Below are 20,554 nucleotides of genomic sequence, written 5' to 3' on the forward strand. Positions count from 1 at the left end.
TCTCTCTCTCTCTCTCTACTCTCTCCCCTTCTATCCACCCTCTCTGTCTCTCTGCTCTCTCACCTTCAATCCACCCTTTCACTCTCTCTACTCTCTCACCTTCTATCCACCCTCTCTCTCTCTCTCTCTACTCTCTCACCTTCTATCCCCCCTGTCTGTCTCTCTGCTCTCTCACCTTCAATCCGCCCTTTCTCTCTCTACTATCTCACCTTCTATCCACCCTCTCTCTCTCTCTCTCTACTCTCTCACCTTCTATCCACCCTGTCTGTCTCTCTGCTCTCTCACCTTCTATCCACCCTGTCTATCTCTCTGCTCTCTCACCTTCAATCCACTCTGTCTCTCTCTACTCTCATCGTCTATTCACCCTCTCTCTCTCTCTCTACTCTCTCACCTTCTATCCACCCTGTCTGCCTCTCTGCTCTCTCACCTTCAATCCACCCTGTCTCTCTCTACTCTCTCACCTTCTATCCACCCTCACGCTCTCTGCTCTCTCTCTCTCTCTGCGCTCTCTCTGCTCTCTCTCTGCTCTCTCTCTGCTCTCTCTCTCTCTCGGAAAAGCACCCAAGAGAGCCAAATAAGAGATGGCATTATGTTACAAATCAACATCTCTTCCCCAAAGATAAGATCATGGAGCCCACTACCCTTTTTATGCCATTAAGAAAGAGAGAGAGATGGATAAATAGAGAGAGAGAGATATATATATAGTGAGAGAAGTTAAGTGGAGGGAGAGATGGGCTTCCGGGCATAGCTGAGAGCCATCACAAAATCCTCCGCCGCGGCACCGCCAGGCGTCGGCCCGCTCTGCAACCACAAGCCCGCAAGCTCCCACAGCGCCAGCGCCGGCGGCACCGGCTGCCCTCGGCACTTAATCTCCACCTGAAACACATTAATTTAGAAACTTATGTTTGACCAAAAGTCAACGCCATGAGGCATAAAATATCATGTCCTACATTAATTTAGACATTTATGTTTGACCAAAAGTCAACGCCATGAGGCATAAAATATCATGTCCTACATTAATTTAGAAAATTATGTTTGACCAAAAGTCAACGCCATGATGCATAAAATATCATGTCCTACATTAATTTAGACATTTATGTTTGACCAAAAGTCAACGCCATGAGGCATAAAATATCATGTCCTACATTAATTTAGACATTTATGTTTGACCAAAAGTCAACGCCATGAGGCATAAAATATCATGTCCTACATTAATTTAGAAAATTATGTTTGACCAAAAGTCAACGCCATGAGGCATAAAATATCATGTCCTAGGACATTATATTCTGAAAATTGGCATTTTAAAGTTCACAGAAAAAAGATATGAGTCGATTTAAAAGAGACCAAAACTTTAAATTTCTCAACATGACTCCGAAAATTTAACTCGCATGCATCTGTAATAATCCGAAATTGGTGAAGAAAATAACCAGCTAATCTCTCTCAAAGCCAGAAGAAATTGATCGCATAAATCACAAGAAAATCAAGAGATTTTCTTCAAAAAAAAAGAGAAAATTAAGAGAGCACCCTCTCATTATTCTCTAAAGACCCAGAGAGTGTGACATCCTCTCCACTGCCATCACAAAATAATATTTTACGATTGATACCCACAAACTATCATTCCAAGCCATGATATTTCCTTCTAAAATTATATTTTCAAGGGCTTCGAAGAGTAAAATATTACAGATTCGATCAATTATAATAAATAGCCTGAATTTTGGGACAGATTCAAACGTTCTTCAGAGGAGATTGACTGATATTTTCGGTCATTCAGTGGAATGCAGAAAATTTTCAATTGCACAGGAAAAAAGCAGACTAAAATTCATTAAGCGATTAAGTTTGAATAATGAATAAATTTTCACCTCCGTCTCGCTGGCCAGATTAAGCTTCTTGGCCAGGTACTTCTGGATAAATGAAACTGGAAGATTCCGGTCCCTGATAAAATTACGAGACATTAATCAAAATCCACCAGAAAATCAATAGTATTACAATGGTGACGAAGCAAACAATTATCGAGGCAGCTTAAAATAATACATCAAGAAAATCTTCCAAAAAATATAGTACATCAAGATAATTACATCATTAAACTAACTGAATGCGCCTTCGTTTGATTTATTTTGATCATTTGTATCTAGAAGTGGCACATTGCTTCAGAAAAATTTATAATAATCAGAAAGACCAAAACAAACTGTTGTGGAAAATGGCTTACTTTAATCTTACAAAAGATGAATTTATCTGAGGCAGCCGAGCATACTCCTCCCTGAAACATAATTAAAAAAAGTTATTTTTATTTTCCAATTATACAAGAACCATCTGTCCAGATCATACAGATAAGCAATTAAATAAAATTTTAACTGATCAGCAGCCGCAGTCAGAGAGAACCAAATCGGATTTGTTCTCTTTTCATAGTTCAAACCGCTGGATTCAGGCAATGCTTGTGTCTCTGTTTTAATCTCCCTCGAAGCAGATCCCCTTCTTCGTCGCGGTTTTGCAGGCGGTGGAATCGCATCAATACACTTATTTCCATCAATCTGTGGTTCCAGCTTAGGCAAATGCGTCCCAAGCTTTGTTTCGTCTTCAGTCTTCGAACTAGAACTTGCAAGAGAGGACTGCCCATTCACTTTAAAGGACTTCGTTCTATTTGCAGCTTCAACCAGACAATTTAGAGGCTTCCACATCTCAGATTTTTCGGTGGCAGTCTCGCCGCCATTTTCAATTTCCTTAGTCAGTGTGAGGCTCGAATGCTCCGTACTGCAAGAACTCTGCAGAAACAGAAAAGGTGTTCTTTAAGTGAAGGTGAAGAATGATGTGGCGATCGCCGGTGTAAGGCTGTGGGGATCATGATCGGATCACCGATCATGATCGTGATCAAGGCGCCGTCCACGCTTGTCAATCAAAAAAAATTGGCGATCGTGAAAATGATTTTGTCGGCAACACAACATGATCCAAGATACGAAAACATGATCCAACTGGCAATCTGATCGAGATTTTCCATCAGAAAATACGGGATTAAAGATTCCATTGATCAATCTGATTGCTGCACCGTAGTGAAAAGGATGAAGAAGTTGAACTCTGCTCCATCTGACCTGCCCCCTGCTTTGTGGGACCTTGGTGGGGGTTTCAGTGAAGCTAGTGCCAGGTGGCTTCTCCTCATTGGTCTCTTCTGTTCTTCTAGAACTTGCTTTTGATCTTCTCCCCGTTGACGGGCTCTGCGTTGCTGCACGAGGAGTGCTGTTTACAACCAGTGAGGACAGAGATCTCTCTTTTCTTCGAATCGGCAAGGTGACCGAAGGAGAGGCTTCCGGGGCGCAGATCTTCCTTCTTTTCAAAGGGAAGATCTTCGCTCTCACATCTTGAAGGTTGTGATCTGGCCTGCATCTCACGACAAGGAGATTTAGATCAGGAATCGGAAAAGAAAATGCCATGTGAACCAATCTACCCAAGGCCTCTATTACATTAACATCATGGGAAACATATTAATAAGGCAAATTTATTTATTCGAAAAGAAAAATAAGCCATATTTATGAATGTAAGAAAATTATGTCGATCTTTCTGAACTTATGCCGCACTTAATAGAGACCTGGGTGTAGATCTCAATCCAGACTGATCTATGAAGGGATAATAAAACGATAGAAAGAAAGATCAGAAAACGGCAATGCCTACTAGTCCCCACCAACAACTTCTTTCATGGCTTCCTTGGGGGAGGACTACAAGTATATAATTAGAACTACACCAAATCGAAATGATGAAATACCCATCATAGGGTTGGGGATCAAATCAAGATTTACTTATGGAGACGTACAAGGGATCTGGATACCAAAGGAAATTTGAAGCTAAATCATAAATCAAGATCACACAAAAAATATCCCGACATGTTATAATTTCAGTTGAAACCCCTTTATCATGCAACAAGTTTTAATAGGATCCCCAAAAAAGAAAGAAATAAAAGATAGGAGATAAAAATGGCTACATGACTGGAACTCAATTCAACAACTTCTCAACTGCTCTCCTTAGGATAAGACAACAGGTATTTAAAAGGAAACTACTCAGAGGACAAATGAAATAAATACCCTTGAAAGCAGATGGTAATCCTGTCAATATAAACTAAATAAAAGAATAGGATGCAGAACTTCTCACCTGAGTTTCTCGACCGGGGAACAACCGAGATTTATCTTGCAAATGGGACAACAATCGACTTCTTCGTCTATAAGTTTCTCGTAAATACATTTCCGGCAGACTGACGCAAACAACAGCATCAAGATAAAAACGATCAGTGACAAATCAAGAGCAACTTTCATAGCGCAAGCGATTAAGAGTGATTTTCCATCATCTTAATCCAAAGCGGACACCTTTCACAGTAAAAAAAAAAAAGGAAAGATTACTAAAACGCCAGATTATTAAACAAGTATCAATTTTGTACGAAGAGCGGACCGGTTTTTCAATTTAAGCAGCGTGCATGGGACCACAAGATGCGGTAGTCTCCATAATCTCGTCTTCCAATTAGACATACTCGGCGATTCATGAGACATTCAAACAAATACGTTTGGCATTTATAAACATGATCAGCGAATACAAATAACAAATTTTATAATCAAACAATTGAAGAGTGATTTCCCATCATCTTAATCTAAACGGGACAACTTTCGCAGTAAAAAGAAAAAAGAAAAGATTACGAACAGGTGAAATTATTCAACAATTAGCACTTTTTTTACGAAGAACGAACAACAGAGTTCTATTTAACAACGTGCATGGGTCCGCATGTTACAAATGAGAGAGCTTCCATAAGTGTGTTCGTCCAATTAGAGAAACCGGGAGATCAAATGGTTCAAGAAAGAAAATTCAAAAAATAGAAATTGCGTTTTATCAACACAATCAAAGAAAAAAAATGCCACGTTTCATAAGTATAACAATTAAAAAGAGATTTCCAATCATATTACTCTAAAGCGGCCACCTTCCGAGACCATTAAAACGCCAAATTATAAACCAAGCAGCAGTTTCGCACGAAGAATCCACACCCGAATTCAATTTAACAGCGTGCATGTCTCTGCATGTCACGTCGGAAAAAGCCTCCGTCATCTCGTCTTCCAATAAAAAAAAAGAAGAAAAAAACTCACGAAACAAAATTCAAAAAATAAAAATTTCACGATCACGTCTCCGCATTGCAAAAACCCGATCAAATCCGAACCATAACGACGAATCGCAACATCTCCACGCAAAAACACGCGAAAAATCGAATTCGGGCGTGGATTGAAGCGGAAATCAAAGAACAACAAGAGAGAAGGAGAGAGACTGACAGGTGTGGAGGCACTCGGAGATGGTGGTGGCGTCGCGGAAGAGCTTGTGGCAGAGAGGACAAGTCATGCATGCCACGATAACCTCTCTCTTCACCTTTACAAGGCCAGCAGGAAGAGAAGGAGAGCCCTCCTCCATGGCCGTCGCCTTCTTCTTCATGCCCGCCCCTCTTCCTCTCTGCATGCAATCGCCCCAAATACCTGCAACTTCTCCGCCATTGATCGAGCTTTCCGAAGGCGGAAGTGAGGTTTTCTAGAGAGAGAGATGGAGGATGGTTAGAGAGAGAGATGGGGTAGAGAGAGAGATGGGTTGGAGAGAGAGATCTGGGGAGAGGAGGGAGCGGGTTGGAGAAGCCGAGTTTTGAGAGACGGCGACGAGGAAGAAGAGGGACGTAGGCGGTGTGATAGGTCTTATAGTCACCGCGAGTTCGTTGACCGCCTGGACGTCGTATTGAGGAAAGACCCTTTTGCCCTTTGTCCAGGGTCGAGGTTCTTCACGTGATGAAGGGTAGTTTCATCAACTTTGGGAATCTGATGGTTGGTCCATTTAAAAGGTAATGACATTATGTTTTTAAAAAAATTAAATCATTCTAATGGGCATGTTTTCGTCTTCTTGGAAAGTTGTATAATTTGTTTTTTTTTGTAGGAGGAGTCTGCAGTTTAATATTTTTTTGTAATAGGAAGAAGAAGGAAATTGAATTTTGATTTGTTTGTCTGGACTTCAACTTTCATTGCCAGAGGTTCAAAGCATTGAGCTCTCAGTTAGTACCCATTAGATCTTGGATTGTGATATTAAGTTTTAAATATCTTTTAGTCTTGGCATGTTGGATTTCACAACCATATACTTTATTAAATATCCAGAACTCCTAGTTGTAAGCAAAACTTATGGTTGTCCTCATTTAGCCCAAAAAGTGACCTCGTACTGCAGTCCTGAATAAAATTTCCACATAAAACTGGAGGGGAAATACACTAAATTTTATATTCAAGCAAGGTCTATGACTACCTAGTCAGCAATGTAGGTCAATTAGTACCACAATATCAATTGAGACTGTGTTGGGGGGGATTGTACCGTCAAAAATTTCCAAACCAGTTGAGATGTCAACACTGGGGATCATTGGTGACATGTGTCACATTATGATGATTCCAACTTATGACTCTTAGGTCTAACTCATTCCTTCCATGACAGCTGCATGAGCATGTTTGTGGGACAGCATATAGTGTCAGTATGGGTTGGAGTTGCATGAAACTGGTCCGTCCATCCACCATATATTGTCAGGGAAAAAATAACATGCATACATAGCATGGATTCACATGGCATTCACCATCTTCTATGGCCCACCAATGAATGAAATGATGTGCAGATTCATTTAGTTTGCTCGCGTTTACAATATTTAGGGTCGGACATTTAGGACCAAGGACTGGTTTGACCGGACTGAATCAGGATTGTAGGTCTTCTATTTGAGGGTGGACCAGTTGATGAGGCAGGTTTAGGTCCAAGGGTCAAACTGGACTGAACTGGAAGTAAAATATTTAATATATTTTTTGTTGTAAAGTTCTAAAGTGTATCGTAGAGGTTTTTATTGAGCTTAGCAAAGCCACCATATATTTGACCATTTGGGGGCACCCACTTGATGTGGCGTTATTGTTAGAAGGTGGGCATCAAGAAACTATCAAAACCTCTTTCTCTATTTAATGTTTCTTCATTCTCTATCATGGAGGGAGAAAAACCAATAAATGGAGAATGATATATAGAGGGGTAAAGAAGGGAAGGGAGACAATGGGGCATTCATTACCAGTGCTCTAAAGCTCAATTTGTGGATATTCAACATAGCCATCAACATAAAATTGATGCTCTGTCTTTGACATTGACTAATCAACCTGACCAGATCGGGATCAGATGAGGACTGACCAATAATGAATTGAGACCAGACCAAACTTTAGGTAAGGTTTAGGTCTTTGTTAAAAACCCAAACCACAATGGGATCGTCAAACCCTGGAATTACTTGTTGGTGAATGCATCATCGCATGTATTTAACTTATATGATACTAATATACGTATACTATCATAAGATGAGGCCCATGTTTAGTATGAAACTTTTTCCAAGTAACTACTGTTTTTAAGATTTATTTCATAATTTAGTAGCATTTATTTAAATTAAAATACATGTCTTCAATAATATAACATGACTGGCTTTTGTTTTAGCATGTAGTTTTGTTTCATTCCCATCTCAGGGGTCACGCAGAATCTATGATGGACCAGATGGTTAGAATATTACAAAGTAGTCTAATGAGCATCAACTAATGATAGAATGAAAATGGATGTATCAGAAGGGAATTGGCAAGGAGTTTTGGCCCACTTGCTACATAAGTTCAGGATAGAGGAACAATAACATATTTAATTTTGTCTCATACCAATTGTCATTTGTCCACGGGCCTTACTCATAGGCAATTAAAAAGGCCAAGAACTAGACGTTTGATTTTACTGTTTTATTGGATTCCATCAGCAGCGTAACACACTTCTTCCCATCTACTTTTGTTATACCAACAATTTAAATTCAGAAAAATCCATTGTAGACCTACATCGGTTCATTGCATACACATTTTGCTAATTTTCTTGGCAATTTTGATATTTTAAACCTTAATGAATATCATAATCAAGTTTTAGAAATTTTTACGTTATTTATACCAAGTCGTGGGTTGACAGAGTTGATCTGACCAAGATGATGGGGTTGGATGTTAAGGGCCAGGTCGTGTCATATTGGATGTATATTGGTTTACTACGCCAATTTTTTGTTAGGTTGACATGGGAGTGCTAAGATCACCCACTACAAATTTTAGTCAACTGACTCATCCACTTCACGATGGATCAGTCACCAATGCAATATATTCACAATGTATGTGTGGTGCTTGTAATGAGTTTTGTGAACGCATTAAATGGTCGAGAAAATTATGTGTACACCGTTCTAAAAATATTGTGAATGATTTCTATCGGACAGTGAATCCCTAGCGCATTTGTTAATCGCTCGGAGCGCATAGCGATAGCCTCCTCTTTTGTTGATCACTCAGAGGTTGATGCGATTAATTGTAAAAAATGACATGTTCATGTGTTTGTTTTAATATATGTTTTTCCCCGGTAAGTGGGGAATGAGGATTATTGTCCCCTAAAGAGGCAGATTACTAATATTTTAAAACATATTCTAAACATTTTTTTTCGAAAGGGTACTTGAAAATGGGATTGAAATATCCAGATATAGAAACACTACGTACTCCCACTCAAATGATGAGAATGGCTGATTCCCTGGCCATTAGTCTGGAGACGCTGAGCACAAATAGTATGTAATATATTGAACAAACACGTGTTTGATTGACCAGTATGAATCCCCCGCGGTATTATACCCAATTGTCAATCCTGTTGGTTCTCTCTCTTGGTGCCCACTCCTCCCAATGCAATCAGAATAGTGCGAGAGTAATAGTCGGTTAATGAAGAGGCTCGTCGCGACAAAGAGGAGGATATTCAACATGTCGATGACCATGTACATATGTCTAGAGGATAAACACTTGAATAGTTCAACACAACTCACATGACAAATTGAGAAATCACACATTCAACCTGTGCAAAGGTGATTCGATCATTGGGTGCAATATGTTTCGAAGGTGTATTAAAATTTCATTATGTAATTCGTTGCATGAATCATCTATTTATCACATCAATCGTGAATTCAAAATCCAATCTCTAAAAGGGTGTATGAGGATAGGGTTGACATGAATTACATCATATGCTCGTTTGGATACGATCAACAGGCCGTTAGAAGGGTTGGAGTTAAGTGGATTCCATTGTGGTAAAAGTTATACCTGATAGCAATGACATTACATATCACATGAAAATGGTATTCGGTCAGAAGTTGGCTCAGTTTGCTCCTCTTTGCGCATGGAACATCACAGTAAGACTGAAGCAAACCAAGACTATCCAATTTCAGCTTGAGTTCTAGCCTATATAGATGGCCACATATATGATTGTTACATCTATCGAAAAAAATAAACAAACTACTCCTAATCCTCCAAACCTCCAAAGCCATAGACTCGCGCCAAGCAGATGCAAGCTCATTACTCGGCAATAGACCAAGACCATTGCTAAAACCCGATGCTACCTACACAAACTGTTACAACCGATGACGTTGAACCGGCTTTGATTCCACTTGCTGGAGTTAAGCGTCTACCACTATAATAAAAATCTATAGTTGATAGAAAGGGTGCTAGATCTCGTTAACATTTCTCGGCAAGATGTTGACTCCCAACAAGAAATAACTCTCAATGGAGCCCATGAAAGCATGATATTAGGAGGGGAAGAGGTGGTTCTAACTAGGGTTTGACCGTCCCAGTCCAGTCCGGGTTTTAGCAAAGACCTAAACCTTACCAAAATTTGGTCTGGTTCGGTATGTTAGGTTGACTAGTCAATGTCAAAGTCAAAGTGGAAAATTTGTGGTCATAGTAATGTTAAATACCACACACATCAAATGGGCGCCCACAAATGGTCAAATATATGTCATATACGATGAGCTCAATAGAAACCTCTCCGTCGAGTTGGATTTGATAATTTTAGAACTCTGTAAAAAATATTAAATAATATGCTTCGGTTTCGGTCCAGTTTGACTCTTTGACCTAAACCTGTTTGACAAACCAGTCCACCCTCAAACGGAGGACCTACGGTCAAACCAGACCTCAGTCTTAAATGTCCAACCTTAGTTCTAACAACTGCAGGGTTTCAAATTAGCAGATTAAAAAGTAATTAAAACACTATTAAAACCGTGTCATAGTTAAATTTACTTTTTATCTTGTTCAACGTTTCCCAAACAGTATAAAAAGAGAGAACCTCTGCGCGTTGGAGTAGCGTTTCTTCGGAGCTGGACTGTTGGCGTTGGCGTTGCGAGGAGAAATTCGATGAGGAACTCGGCCTTTACAAGCATTGGCCTTCAATTCTGTAGTTTTGTTGGATGTTCGACTCGCTGGAGAGGCTGCGAGGAGACCCTCCGTTGGCCCCTCGGTCATCGTTCGATCGGATTCTATGACAGACGCGCGAAGTGTTTCTCGGTGAAATCCCACGATAATCCGGTAGATATTCTTCATTTTGATTTAAATTGTTTATTTTTATGGCTTTTCAAGCTAGATATGGCATGGCCATTATCCGATGAAAGTACGAGAGGCTCGATTCCTAGAACAATGACGTAACATTAGTTCATGGATTTGTGTTCTCTTACTGTTTTCCGATTATACTATGAAAGAATGGAATGTGATGGAGGTATCTCCGAGTGATCAGATTGCAGAGTCGTACTTAGACAGTAGCTAAGCTACTGCAGACAGCCTCGTTTTGTTGCTTATTGGTTCTGAGCCTACAATTACATCTACCACGCCCTATTGATATTCTATTGTTAGATGAGAATATCAATTTGGTTTACATGGGTGGCTTTTTTTCTACAAAAGACGTAGGATTGGGCTGATTTAATGGTTGTATTTTTACCTTTCACCATTTATTGTCTTTTGAGGTAGGCCCGAGTTTTTAATTTATGAAATATACTATATCCAGATTTTGCCCATTGTCGTGGAGTTTTTCCCATCTAACATGATTACATCACACGCCATCAATAGCCAACGATAGAGATCTATTTAATCTGATCGCCTAATATATTTTCTCTTTGTCGTTCATCTTAAAACTTTTTTTGGTGCAATCATGTAAACTTTTATTCATGCAATATGAACTAAAATGGTACTTTTTGGTTGTGTCATGTCTTTTTTGCTTCTGGTGTTTTAAAATAGTGTTTTTCCTAAATATCTTAAAATTTTGCGTTTTTTCCTGTTGACCGGGGTGACATTTTATTTTTCACAGTCAAGCGAGAAGGTTTTGGTTATTGTTGGAGGTGGTGCGGCGGGGATTTATGCCGCGATTAGATCAAAAGATGTAGATCCCTCTCTGGATGTTCTTGTTGTCGAAAAGGGGAAGCCACTATCAAAGGTGTGTTCCTTACACTTTTCAAAGGTTGAAATTGTTCGCTCGCTGTACGGAGAAATATTCATTGCGAACTCCAACAGATCAACCATAACTTCATTTTTATCATCTATAGAAATGTCTTTCATTGCACTAATATTTTGGATTTTTAACAGCATACACGAAATAATACAAGTGAGATTAATTTATACATGTTCAAGATTTTCGCGTCATGCCCTCATGCAACTAGATAGATGCGCATTGGTGGCTGAATATTAGCTTATTTAATAGAAAATACATTGGAATGTGTCATCGAGGAATGTCTGAATACATTGAACAATAGGAATGTCTGAATATAACTACTCTGAAATTGGTATCTCATGAAACCTCTTATAACCTTCCGTTTGTAATTTGAATACATTTTTCTGTTGAAATATAGGATCCGTTTGAATGATCTGAGGTAATTTGTACCCATATTTGAGCACTTTGTTGTAGGTTAAAGTTTCAGGTGGTGGCCGTTGCAATGTGACGAATGGCAGTTGTGTAGAGAAAATGGTATATGACGCTTGGTACATTTTTCTTCAGTTTATTTTATTTTCAAAATTTATCTTTTTTTATTCTGAAGACGTGGGTATTAATGCAGGCGTTGATAGAAAATTATCCCAGAGGAAACAAAGAGCTACGCGGCCCTTTTTTTGATGTTCATGGACCATTGGACACCATGTCCTGGTTTTCACAGCATGGTGTGGAGCTCAAGGTCGGTGATTATTTTTCATAATGTATATATACACATATTTTCATGCTCCGTTACTCTTTATACATTAAACCTTACCTTTTGCAGACAGAGGAAGACGGGAGGGTTTTCCCAGTTAGCAACAGCTCTTCAACAGTTATTGACTGCCTTCTACTGGAAGCAAAGAGAAAAGAGGGTAAGAATGATAGGGAACTTGGGTAGGTATTGATATGATTCCCAGTTTTTGTAGGTGCAGGTTTTTCATTGTACCACATGATAGGGTCGTATACCTCCAATGGTATCTTTCTCACTTTAGCCCATAAGGGGAATTTGAGACATTTTACAACCAGGGTGCCTTCCCTTTAAATAAAACAGCCCTACATCAACGTCTCCTTCATCCCCAGGTTCTCATCCTTTGGGCTCTTTGTTCTTCAAGTTAGCCGTGGAGTCTGCCTGAGGTACCCTTATCAAAGCGTATGGACGAGAATTTGGGTGAGAATGGATTATGAGTGTGTGGCAGTTTATCCCCTAATCCCTGAATCCGGATGGGGATTTGGGTGAGAAGGAAATACGGGTTATTCTTCTGGCGGTTTTAAGTGCCTTTTCGCAGGAAAGACTGCCAATTTGGCTCTATAAATAGCATGCATAATCATTTGTGAAATGTACTTATTCAACGACTTCTAGTCTGCCCTCTTTAGGGAAGGACCACATGAATGCAAAGGAAACTACCCCAAAGTCAAAATTACGCAGATCCCCTGATAGGGATCGGGGATTCTAACTAAGAGCGTGGTTTTCCAACATGTTTCTCACGTTTCCCAGTCGCGTAGGTTGTATTTCCGATTTTAATCATATGCCAACGTCGAAGGCTAGTTTTGACAGGGAGGGCCACATGTATTTAATGTTAAATTACCTTAAAACTAAAACGACAGAGATACCCCCATTTTAGGGATTGACGATCTTATAAAAAGTTATTGTTTATGTGGTTCTGCAGTTTGTTTGTCATTTTTCTCATTCGTGTTGGTTTTATATTACCTATTTTTAATGATACCGATCTTTATACTAATGTCAAAGTCTCACCTTTTGACTAAAATTTAATTGTATGATGACACAGAAATATCAAATCTATGCGATGAGAGGATTGCTGTTTGTTTCGTTCAGAAATTCTTCACTGAAGCATAATGTTTTTTGTAGTTAAATTGCAGACTGGAAAAATTGTCACCAAAGCGTCAGTTAATGCGGACGGAAAATTTATCCTCCAGGTGGAGAAGCAGTCGATTGGTTCGGTTGAACACGTTGAGGCGGACTTTATGTTGATTTGTACAGGGAGTAGTCGTCAGGTTTGCCTGAACTCGACAATTTCAATCATAATTCTTTCCTTTAACCATCTGAGATTAACATTTTTATTGTTTATTTCAGGGTTATGCGATTGCTATCCAGCTTGGACACTCGATAATACATCCGTCACCGAGTTTGTTTACGTTTAAGATCGCCGATGCAAAGTTGGCTGAGCTTTCTGGGGTTTCAATCTCAACCTTTTATGATCCTTTCTTTCGATTATTTTAAAATACAAAAGAGTTTGTTCAGAATGTCTAGTGCTGACTTCCTCGGCATCACATAGCATTATTGTATTTTACTAATAATCATTGTGTTTTCTATACACTCGTAGTTCTTTAATGTCTTACTTATTCTGGCAAACTAAATCGTACCTCTTCTGGAGATTCGTAGATCGCATTTTCAAGAGTCAAAGCGAAGCTCAAGGTGCAGAACAATAACAAGAGTATACCCCAGTTCAGCCAGGTTTGATTTTAATTTTATCCCGAAGTTATTATTTTTTGAATATTTTATTGATGTTTACTCCTTGTTTTAGGACGGGCCAATGTTAGTGACTCATTGGGGATTAAGCGGCCCTGTGATTCTGCGACTCTCTGCCTGGGGAGCACGTGATCTTGCTAAATCTGATTATAAAGGTACTTTCTGCTCTGGTTTTGGGCTTTTAGAATTAATAGTCCCTTATTTGGGGTTTAGGAACTATAGGTTTAGAAAATTAAATCTCAATCCAACTAGTAACATGATATTTCCTGCATGTCGTTAGATCAAGTGTCGCTGCATAAGCTCGAGAAGAAAAAAAATTAAGAACTTTTAATTTTCGAATTCAATGCCTCACTCCTGATTCACTGAGCTGGTTATCGCTTCAGGAACCGTTTGTATCGATTTCGTTCCTGACGTCCATATTGAAGATGTGAAACGGATTCTCTTCAGGCATAAGGAGAAACTTGTGGTCTGTTTTTCTGCCCTTAACCTACACCCTTAAACCAGTAATTTTAAAATTGTATCAATTTCGATGGGACTGTTCTTTCACGGAATTATTTCTGCTTTTGTTTGCTTAATTAATACTCATATTGGCTGTATAAGTCACCTGTGAAAGGTTGATAAGTTCGTTTTTCTCCCCACGAAAGAATTCCCAAAATTCAATTTTTTTTTTTTACCTTTATTTTTTTAAGAAAAGTTCTCTCATTCAACTTGTTATTCCACAGAAGCAGAAAATGGTCAATTCTCCGCCATCAGAATTTGGCCTCGTGAGGAGATTCTGGAAATATTTACTGGAACGAGAGGTGAAAGAAAATCTATCGGGCCTGAATTTTCCCTCTTTTTTCCGTATTTGTTTGCATTTATAAACCCTTTGTTTATTTTAAAACTAAAACCAGGGTCTGGACGGCGAAGTCTTGTGGTCTTCCTTCTCAAACAGTTCTCTGCATTCGTTGACTCTTCTTTTGAAACAATGCCCATTTCCCATCGTTGGAAAGGTCTGGGCAAAATATTTCTTGAAAAAAAAAATATATATATATATAAATATTATTTTACAGATTTAATCGTCCTTGCTTTGCTAATGAAGGGCCAATTCAAAGACGAGTTCGTCACCGCAGGAGGAGTCCCACTTTCAGAGGTTTCACTGCACTAAAAAAAACCCAGCTTTCATAATCCTTTTATAATTCACTTTAATGTTAACTTGGTCGAATATGTTTATTTATTTATTTTTATTTGTTTCCTGGTTGAAGATCTCTCTGAGCACAATGGAGAGCCGGATACAGCCCGGCCTGTACTTTGCAGGAGAGGTGATGTATTGTATTGAATATCCATCCTGGTTTGATTTCCTTGTTCGGAAAATTCCTGAATTTTCGTTTAGAAAAATTAAAGCGGTAGGCGATTGTTTTCAATGCCAGGTATTAAATGTGGATGGAGTGACCGGCGGATTTAATTTCCAGGTAAAACCTCTGAAATTATTAATTTATCATTCTCGTTAATCCACTCGTAAGAACATCGACTTTATTAATTTATCATCCTCAATAGCCGTTTCCTCATTATTTGTAAAAAGAAATGAAATCAGTCCTGCTCCATCCCCTTGATCATTCAACCATTGTTGCTGTTTAATCGTCATTATTAATTCAACCGAATGAACATCGACAATATCAATGTTTCAAGTTTATCAAAAAAATCTAAAATTAGGCGCATCTCATCCATCATTGAACTGCGGATTCTCTTGAAACAATTTTCTATTGAAAAAAAACTACCCATTTCATGATTATCTATCTCAACCCATCACGGGGTTTGTTTGGAGAAAATAGACAAAAAAAAAATCTTCGTGATCGTTGCTCATGACAAAAAAAAACTCTCCATTATCGGGTTCATCCAACGGAATAAACATCCGCATTATTAATCATTCAACTCCACTCAAAAAAATATAAAATAGGTCGCGTCTGATCAACGAACATCTGCCAAAAACACGCGGATTCTCAGAGCATTCGCCAAAAACAATTTTTTTTTTTTTTAAAACACAACCCATGTCATGATCTTCCATCCGAACTCATTCTTCATTCCCATGGATTGATTGCTCGATAACATTCCCAAAAAAAAAAAAAAAAAAACACAAACAAACTACTCACGACCGCGTCTTCTCATGAATGCCAGAACGCATGGTCCGGGGGCTACATAGCGGGGACGAGCATCGGCACGGCCTCATCAATCCAGAAATCCCCAAAAAATCCCCAAAATCAGGTAAAAAAAAATTAAAAAAAACCCTGAATCAGGTTAAAAATCTACAAAAAAAAATAAAATCTTCCCTTTTTGCAGCTGGCCAAGAATAACAACGTCCCATGAGGGCGCCGGCGGAGGTGTGGCGGCGGTGCATGGCGCTGACCTGGATCTCGCCCTGCCCGAGCCTGCATCATCTACGGTCCACGCACGCCCAGTTCATCCTCCACGGCCTGGATCGCGCCACGTACCCCCTGAGCCGGCTGATCGTCCTCTCCTCGCCCTTCCCAGCCTACGCCGACCTCCTCCTCCGCCGCGCCGCCGCCCCTCTCAACGCCTTCATCTTCAACGCCGTCCTCCGCTCTCTCTCCGGCGGCGGCGGCGGCGCCGCCGCCGCCGCCGTCTTCCGCCGCATGGCAGCCGTCCACGTACCCCCCGACCACCTCTCCTTCGCCTTCCTCCTCACCGCCCTCATCCGCTCCCCCTCCCCCTCCCCTTCGCTCCAGCTCCTCGCCCACCTCCTCAAAACCGCCCACCTCTCCGACCCCTTTATCCGAACCGCCCTCCTCCGCGCGCTCTCCGCCCACTCCCCCTCCCTCGCCCGCCCCTTCCTCCTCCCCGACTCCCCCGTCCACGTGGACATCCTCATGTCCGCCCACCTCCGCCTCGGCCGCCCCGACCGCGCGCTTTCGCTCCTCCGCCGCCTCCCCCGCCCCGACCCGGTCGCGCTTACGACCGCGCTCGCCGCCTGCGCGCGCGCCGGCGCGCTCTCCGCCGGCCGCGCGGTCCACGCGGCGGCCCTCCGCCGCTTCCCGCCGGACCCCCACCTGACCGCGGCGCTGGTCACGCTCTACGCCCGGTGCGGTCTCCCGGACCGCGCCCGGGCCGCCTTCCGGGACGAGCCCACCGGGGTGGTCCGGAGCGCGCTCATCAGCGGGCTGGCCGCCAACGGGCTCGCCGCCGAGGCCCTGGCCCGGCTCGGCCGGCTCGGCGGGCTGGCCGCGCTCGGTGCGCTGGCCGGCTGCGCCCGGGCCGGGCTCGTGGAGGAGGGCGCGCGGGTGATGGCCCGGGTGGGCCCCGCCGCCGGGCCCGAACACTACGCCTGCTGGGCTGATCTGTTGGGCCGGGCTGGGCAGGTCGAGGCGGCAGAGGCCGTCGCGCGGGCCGTGCCGTCCGCCGCGGCGTGGGGGGCCGTGCTGGCCGGGTGCACGCGCAAGGGGGAAGTGGCCCGTGCGGAGAGGGCGGCGGCCGAGTTGGCGCGGTTGGGGGCCCGGGAGGGCGGGGTGTGGGTGCAGATGTGGCAGGTGTACATGGGGGCGGGGCGAGGGGACGAGGCGGGGCGGGCGAGGAGGGGGAGCGGGGGGTGGAAGCAGGCCGGGAAAAGCTGGGTCGAGCTAGGTGGCGCCGCCGGGGGGAGGATGGTCGGGTTCGTCTCTGGCGGCCACTGCCAAGAGGATGTCAGCGTGGGGTTTATGGTCCGCCTGCTGCACTGGCATGCCCGTCGACGATACGATGACTTGGCTTTGGACTTCGATACGATCTTGTTTTATTGATGAACATGGAACAAGATATGGAATGTGTGATAGGTTTGTGGGCCACATATTTTCATCAGACTCTTAATTGGACAAAATAACAAATCATATTTAGGGGACAAACCCTTTTTTTTGAATCCGGCGAATCATATTTGCCTTCACTTTCACCCCGTCCGAATCTGGTGACAAATCGGCCTGGAGGAAGTCCCAGTCTCCCCGTGACGGAGTGAGAGCAGAGAATACAGAGGAGAGAAGAGACGGGAGAGAGAAAGAAAGAGCTGTGGACTGGCCGTCGTCCAGACTTGAGAGAGATGGCGAGAGCGATAGAACGAGAACGAGAGGCTGGGACTCTGGGAAAGGCTGAGGACGAGAAGGAGACTGCCAGACTGGGACTTAGTGAAAACGAGAACGGGGGAGGGAGACTGGGAGTCTGAGAAAGAGAACGACTGTTTTTTTTTCTTTCTAAAAAACCTTTAAAAAATTCGCGCAATTCGCACAAAGCGAACCCCGCAGCCGTCTATGCGAAGTTCTATTCGTTTTCTACATTGTTCTGTTCGGAAATCCAAACAGAACACGCAATTCTCACCAATTCGCACTAACGGAACAGAACGACCATGTCTGATAGAGAGAGATACAGAGAGAAAAAGTGAGAGAAAGAGAGGGTTACATAGAAAGAGAGAGAGATATAAAGATAGAAAGAGAGAGTTAAAGAGAAAGAGATTAAGAGAGAGTTAAAGAGAGAGGGAGATGAAGAGATCACAGAGAGATAGACATATTTAAAGAGATAGAGTTACAGAGAAAGAGAGAGAGATGAAGAGACGAGAGAGATAGACATAGATAAAGAGAGAGAGATACAAAGAAAGACAGAGATACAGCTAGACAAAGTGAGAGAGAGAGAGATACAGAGATAGAGAGAGATAGACATAGATAAAGAGAGAGAAAGTGTGAGAGAGATACAGAGAAAGACAGAGATACAGAGAGAGAAAGTGAAAGAGAGATACAGAGAAAGAGAGATGAAGAGATAGAGAGAGAAAGAAAGAGTGAGAAACAGAGAGATGAAGAGATAGAGAGAGAAAGAAAGAGTGAGAAACAGAGAGAGATGAAGAGATAGAGAGAGAAAGAAAGAGTGAGAAACAGAGAGAGATGAAGAGATAGAGAGAGAAAGAAAGAGTGAGAAACAGAGAGAGATGAAGAGATAGAGAGAGAAAGAAAGAGTGAGAAACAGAGAGAGATGAAGAGATTGAGAGAGATAGAGAGAGAAAGAAAGAGTGAGAAACAGAGTGAGATGAAGAGATAGAGATAGATAGATAGAGAAAGAAAGAGCGAGAAACAGAGAGATAGAGACGTGTGACTCCTATTTGTCTTAATTACTCTTGGGATTATACTGAGTTTCTGCAGGATTCAACTCCCGGTTTGATCGACTGTACTTCGCTCTTCCCTTCTCTCTTATGCTTCTTCCTTCATGTCCCCCCATTCATTCTCTCTTCTTCTCTCCCCACATCTTCCGCTTCCCTCCCTCCCATCGCCCCGAATTCTCTATCAAACGACGAGAATTCCCTCTTAAACAAGCGCCATGTCTTCCTTGCTCTCCCTCGACTGCGTCGCTCCCGCCGTTTCTTCCCCCCCGCCCTCCTCCTCTCGCTGCCACGGCCTCGACCTCCTCGCCATGGCCGCGCTCTGCGTCGTGCGAGACTCGGAGAGCGAAGAACACGTCGACCCGAGCGAGATCGACTCGCCATCGTCCAAGGACAGCGATCGCCACACCAGCGAAGACGCCGAGTTAGCAGCAGCAGCCGACCCTCCGTCTGCGAATACAGCCGTAAAGAGAAGAAGTGCGACGAGAAGAAGAACTGCGCTTCCCCACAAATTCCAAGACTCTGTTCTTCAGCCTTGGAAGCGGAGGAGCAGGCCGCGCCGCCCATGACTGAGGTTTCTATCTCATCCATCTCTCTCTCTCTCTCTCTCTCTCTCTCTCTCTCTCTCTCTCTCTCTCTCTCTCTCTATACACACGTACCAAGATCGGAATGTGAATACGCAGGGAGCTTCCGGGGGAGTTTTCTCATGTGGGTTTTGGATTTTTCCAGTGTTTTCTCCCGGAACGAATGAATCTGATGTTCTTCTTCGGCTGTTCTTGAGAATAATAATAATCTTCGCTTGGAGTTGTGTTGATTCTTGGAACGACGTTTATGCGCAGCGGTGTGGATCTTTTGTCCTCCGGCGGAGCAAACTTCTGATGAATCCTCCGGCAGTTCATACATGATCTTCGTTCCTTAAAGCACGATCTTTCGGCGAGGGAGCGACTGGTTAGAACTGGGATAGACCCAAATTTTGACGATCTTCTCTTCATCTTTTTTCCATCCTCTCTTTTGACGATCTCCTCTTCGTCTCTTTCCCCTCTCTCTCTCTCTCTCTTGTTTTTGTTTTTGGCGTGGCTGCTGCTGTTCTCTGCCGCATTAATGGTCATCTCCTGGGAAGATCATCCCTCCACTTGTGCTGTAATGCTGTTGTGTTCCCCCCTCTGTGGAAGGTTTTTCCTTAATCTCATCCAAATCAATTTCATCTGCTTGTTTGATGTATAGGCAAACGGCGATGCCAGTCTTTACTCTCCCTATCTACATCTGTGGAAGAAACTACACTAAATTAGTGATGTTAGGTGGCTGACTAACAAAAATATTAAGGGGAGCCTTAAGATATCACCTGAGAATTCTTTTTGAAATTTTCACAAGTGTATCATGGTGCATTGGAAATTCACATGTATCCCTGATTTTGATAGTGGACTTCCTACTCAATATCGGGCATCTTATATTATATAAATATTTCAATGAACACAATTTATCATACTATATCTGTATTTGAACAAATGAAATAACCACAAGAATATTATAAAGATAAAAGCCTCATTGTGATTTTTGAAATTACTTGGGTAACAATTATCAGACATTTTCAGGATGACTCTAAATGAAAGTTGAAACATTATGTGTGGCTGATGGAC

General features: G+C 42.2%; 4 protein-coding genes across 5 annotated transcripts; 3 read left to right on the forward strand and 1 right to left on the reverse strand.

The window, feature by feature from the left end:
* Positions 1–567: 567 nt before the first annotated feature.
* Positions 568–5,678, reverse strand: DRIP2 (DREB2A-interacting protein 2). The gene is made up of 7 exons (XM_078586340.1): positions 5,292–5,678; positions 4,135–4,234; positions 3,084–3,369; positions 2,353–2,759; positions 2,207–2,257; positions 1,860–1,932; positions 568–876 (listed from the first exon to the last, which is right to left on the reverse strand). The coding sequence occupies exons 1-7, from the start codon at positions 5,470–5,472 to the stop codon at positions 715–717; spliced, it is 1,260 nt and encodes a 419-aa protein (XP_078442466.1). The 5' UTR covers positions 5,473–5,678; the 3' UTR covers positions 568–714.
* Positions 5,679–10,161: 4,483 nt separating this feature from the next.
* On the forward strand, positions 10,162–16,300 carry LOC144711991 (FAD/NAD(P)-binding oxidoreductase family protein). Its single transcript, XM_078586163.1, has 17 exons — positions 10,162–10,397; positions 11,170–11,295; positions 11,764–11,823; positions 11,912–12,025; positions 12,110–12,197; positions 13,193–13,338; positions 13,418–13,519; positions 13,727–13,798; positions 13,869–13,968; positions 14,197–14,279; positions 14,536–14,613; positions 14,707–14,805; positions 14,895–14,945; positions 15,058–15,114; positions 15,223–15,264; positions 15,968–16,054; positions 16,130–16,300. The coding sequence occupies exons 1-17, from the start codon at positions 10,227–10,229 to the stop codon at positions 16,154–16,156; spliced, it is 1,503 nt and encodes a 500-aa protein (XP_078442289.1). The 5' UTR covers positions 10,162–10,226; the 3' UTR covers positions 16,157–16,300.
* Positions 16,301–16,443: 143 nt separating this feature from the next.
* On the forward strand, positions 16,444–17,583 carry LOC144712045 (putative pentatricopeptide repeat-containing protein At3g28640). Its single transcript, XM_078586218.1, has one exon. The coding sequence runs from the start codon at positions 16,444–16,446 to the stop codon at positions 17,581–17,583; it is 1,140 nt and encodes a 379-aa protein (XP_078442344.1).
* A 1,393-nt stretch (positions 17,584–18,976) lies between these two features.
* LOC144712108 (uncharacterized) lies at positions 18,977–20,164 on the forward strand. 2 transcript variants are annotated; one of them, XM_078586290.1, is made up of 2 exons: positions 18,977–19,491; positions 19,647–20,164. In XM_078586290.1, the coding sequence occupies exon 1, from the start codon at positions 19,136–19,138 to the stop codon at positions 19,484–19,486; it is 351 nt and encodes a 116-aa protein (XP_078442416.1). In that variant the 5' UTR covers positions 18,977–19,135; the 3' UTR covers positions 19,487–19,491; positions 19,647–20,164. The 2 variants fall into 2 exon arrangements, with proteins under 2 accessions (XP_078442416.1, XP_078442415.1); XM_078586289.1 differs by having other exon boundaries at positions 19,757–20,164.
* The last annotated feature ends 390 nt before the right edge of the window (positions 20,165–20,554 follow it).

Source organism: Wolffia australiana, chromosome 14 (assembly GCF_029677425.1).
Source record: "Wolffia australiana isolate 7733 chromosome 14, ASM2967742v1".
Lineage (NCBI taxonomy): Eukaryota > Viridiplantae > Streptophyta > Magnoliopsida > Alismatales > Araceae > Wolffia > Wolffia australiana.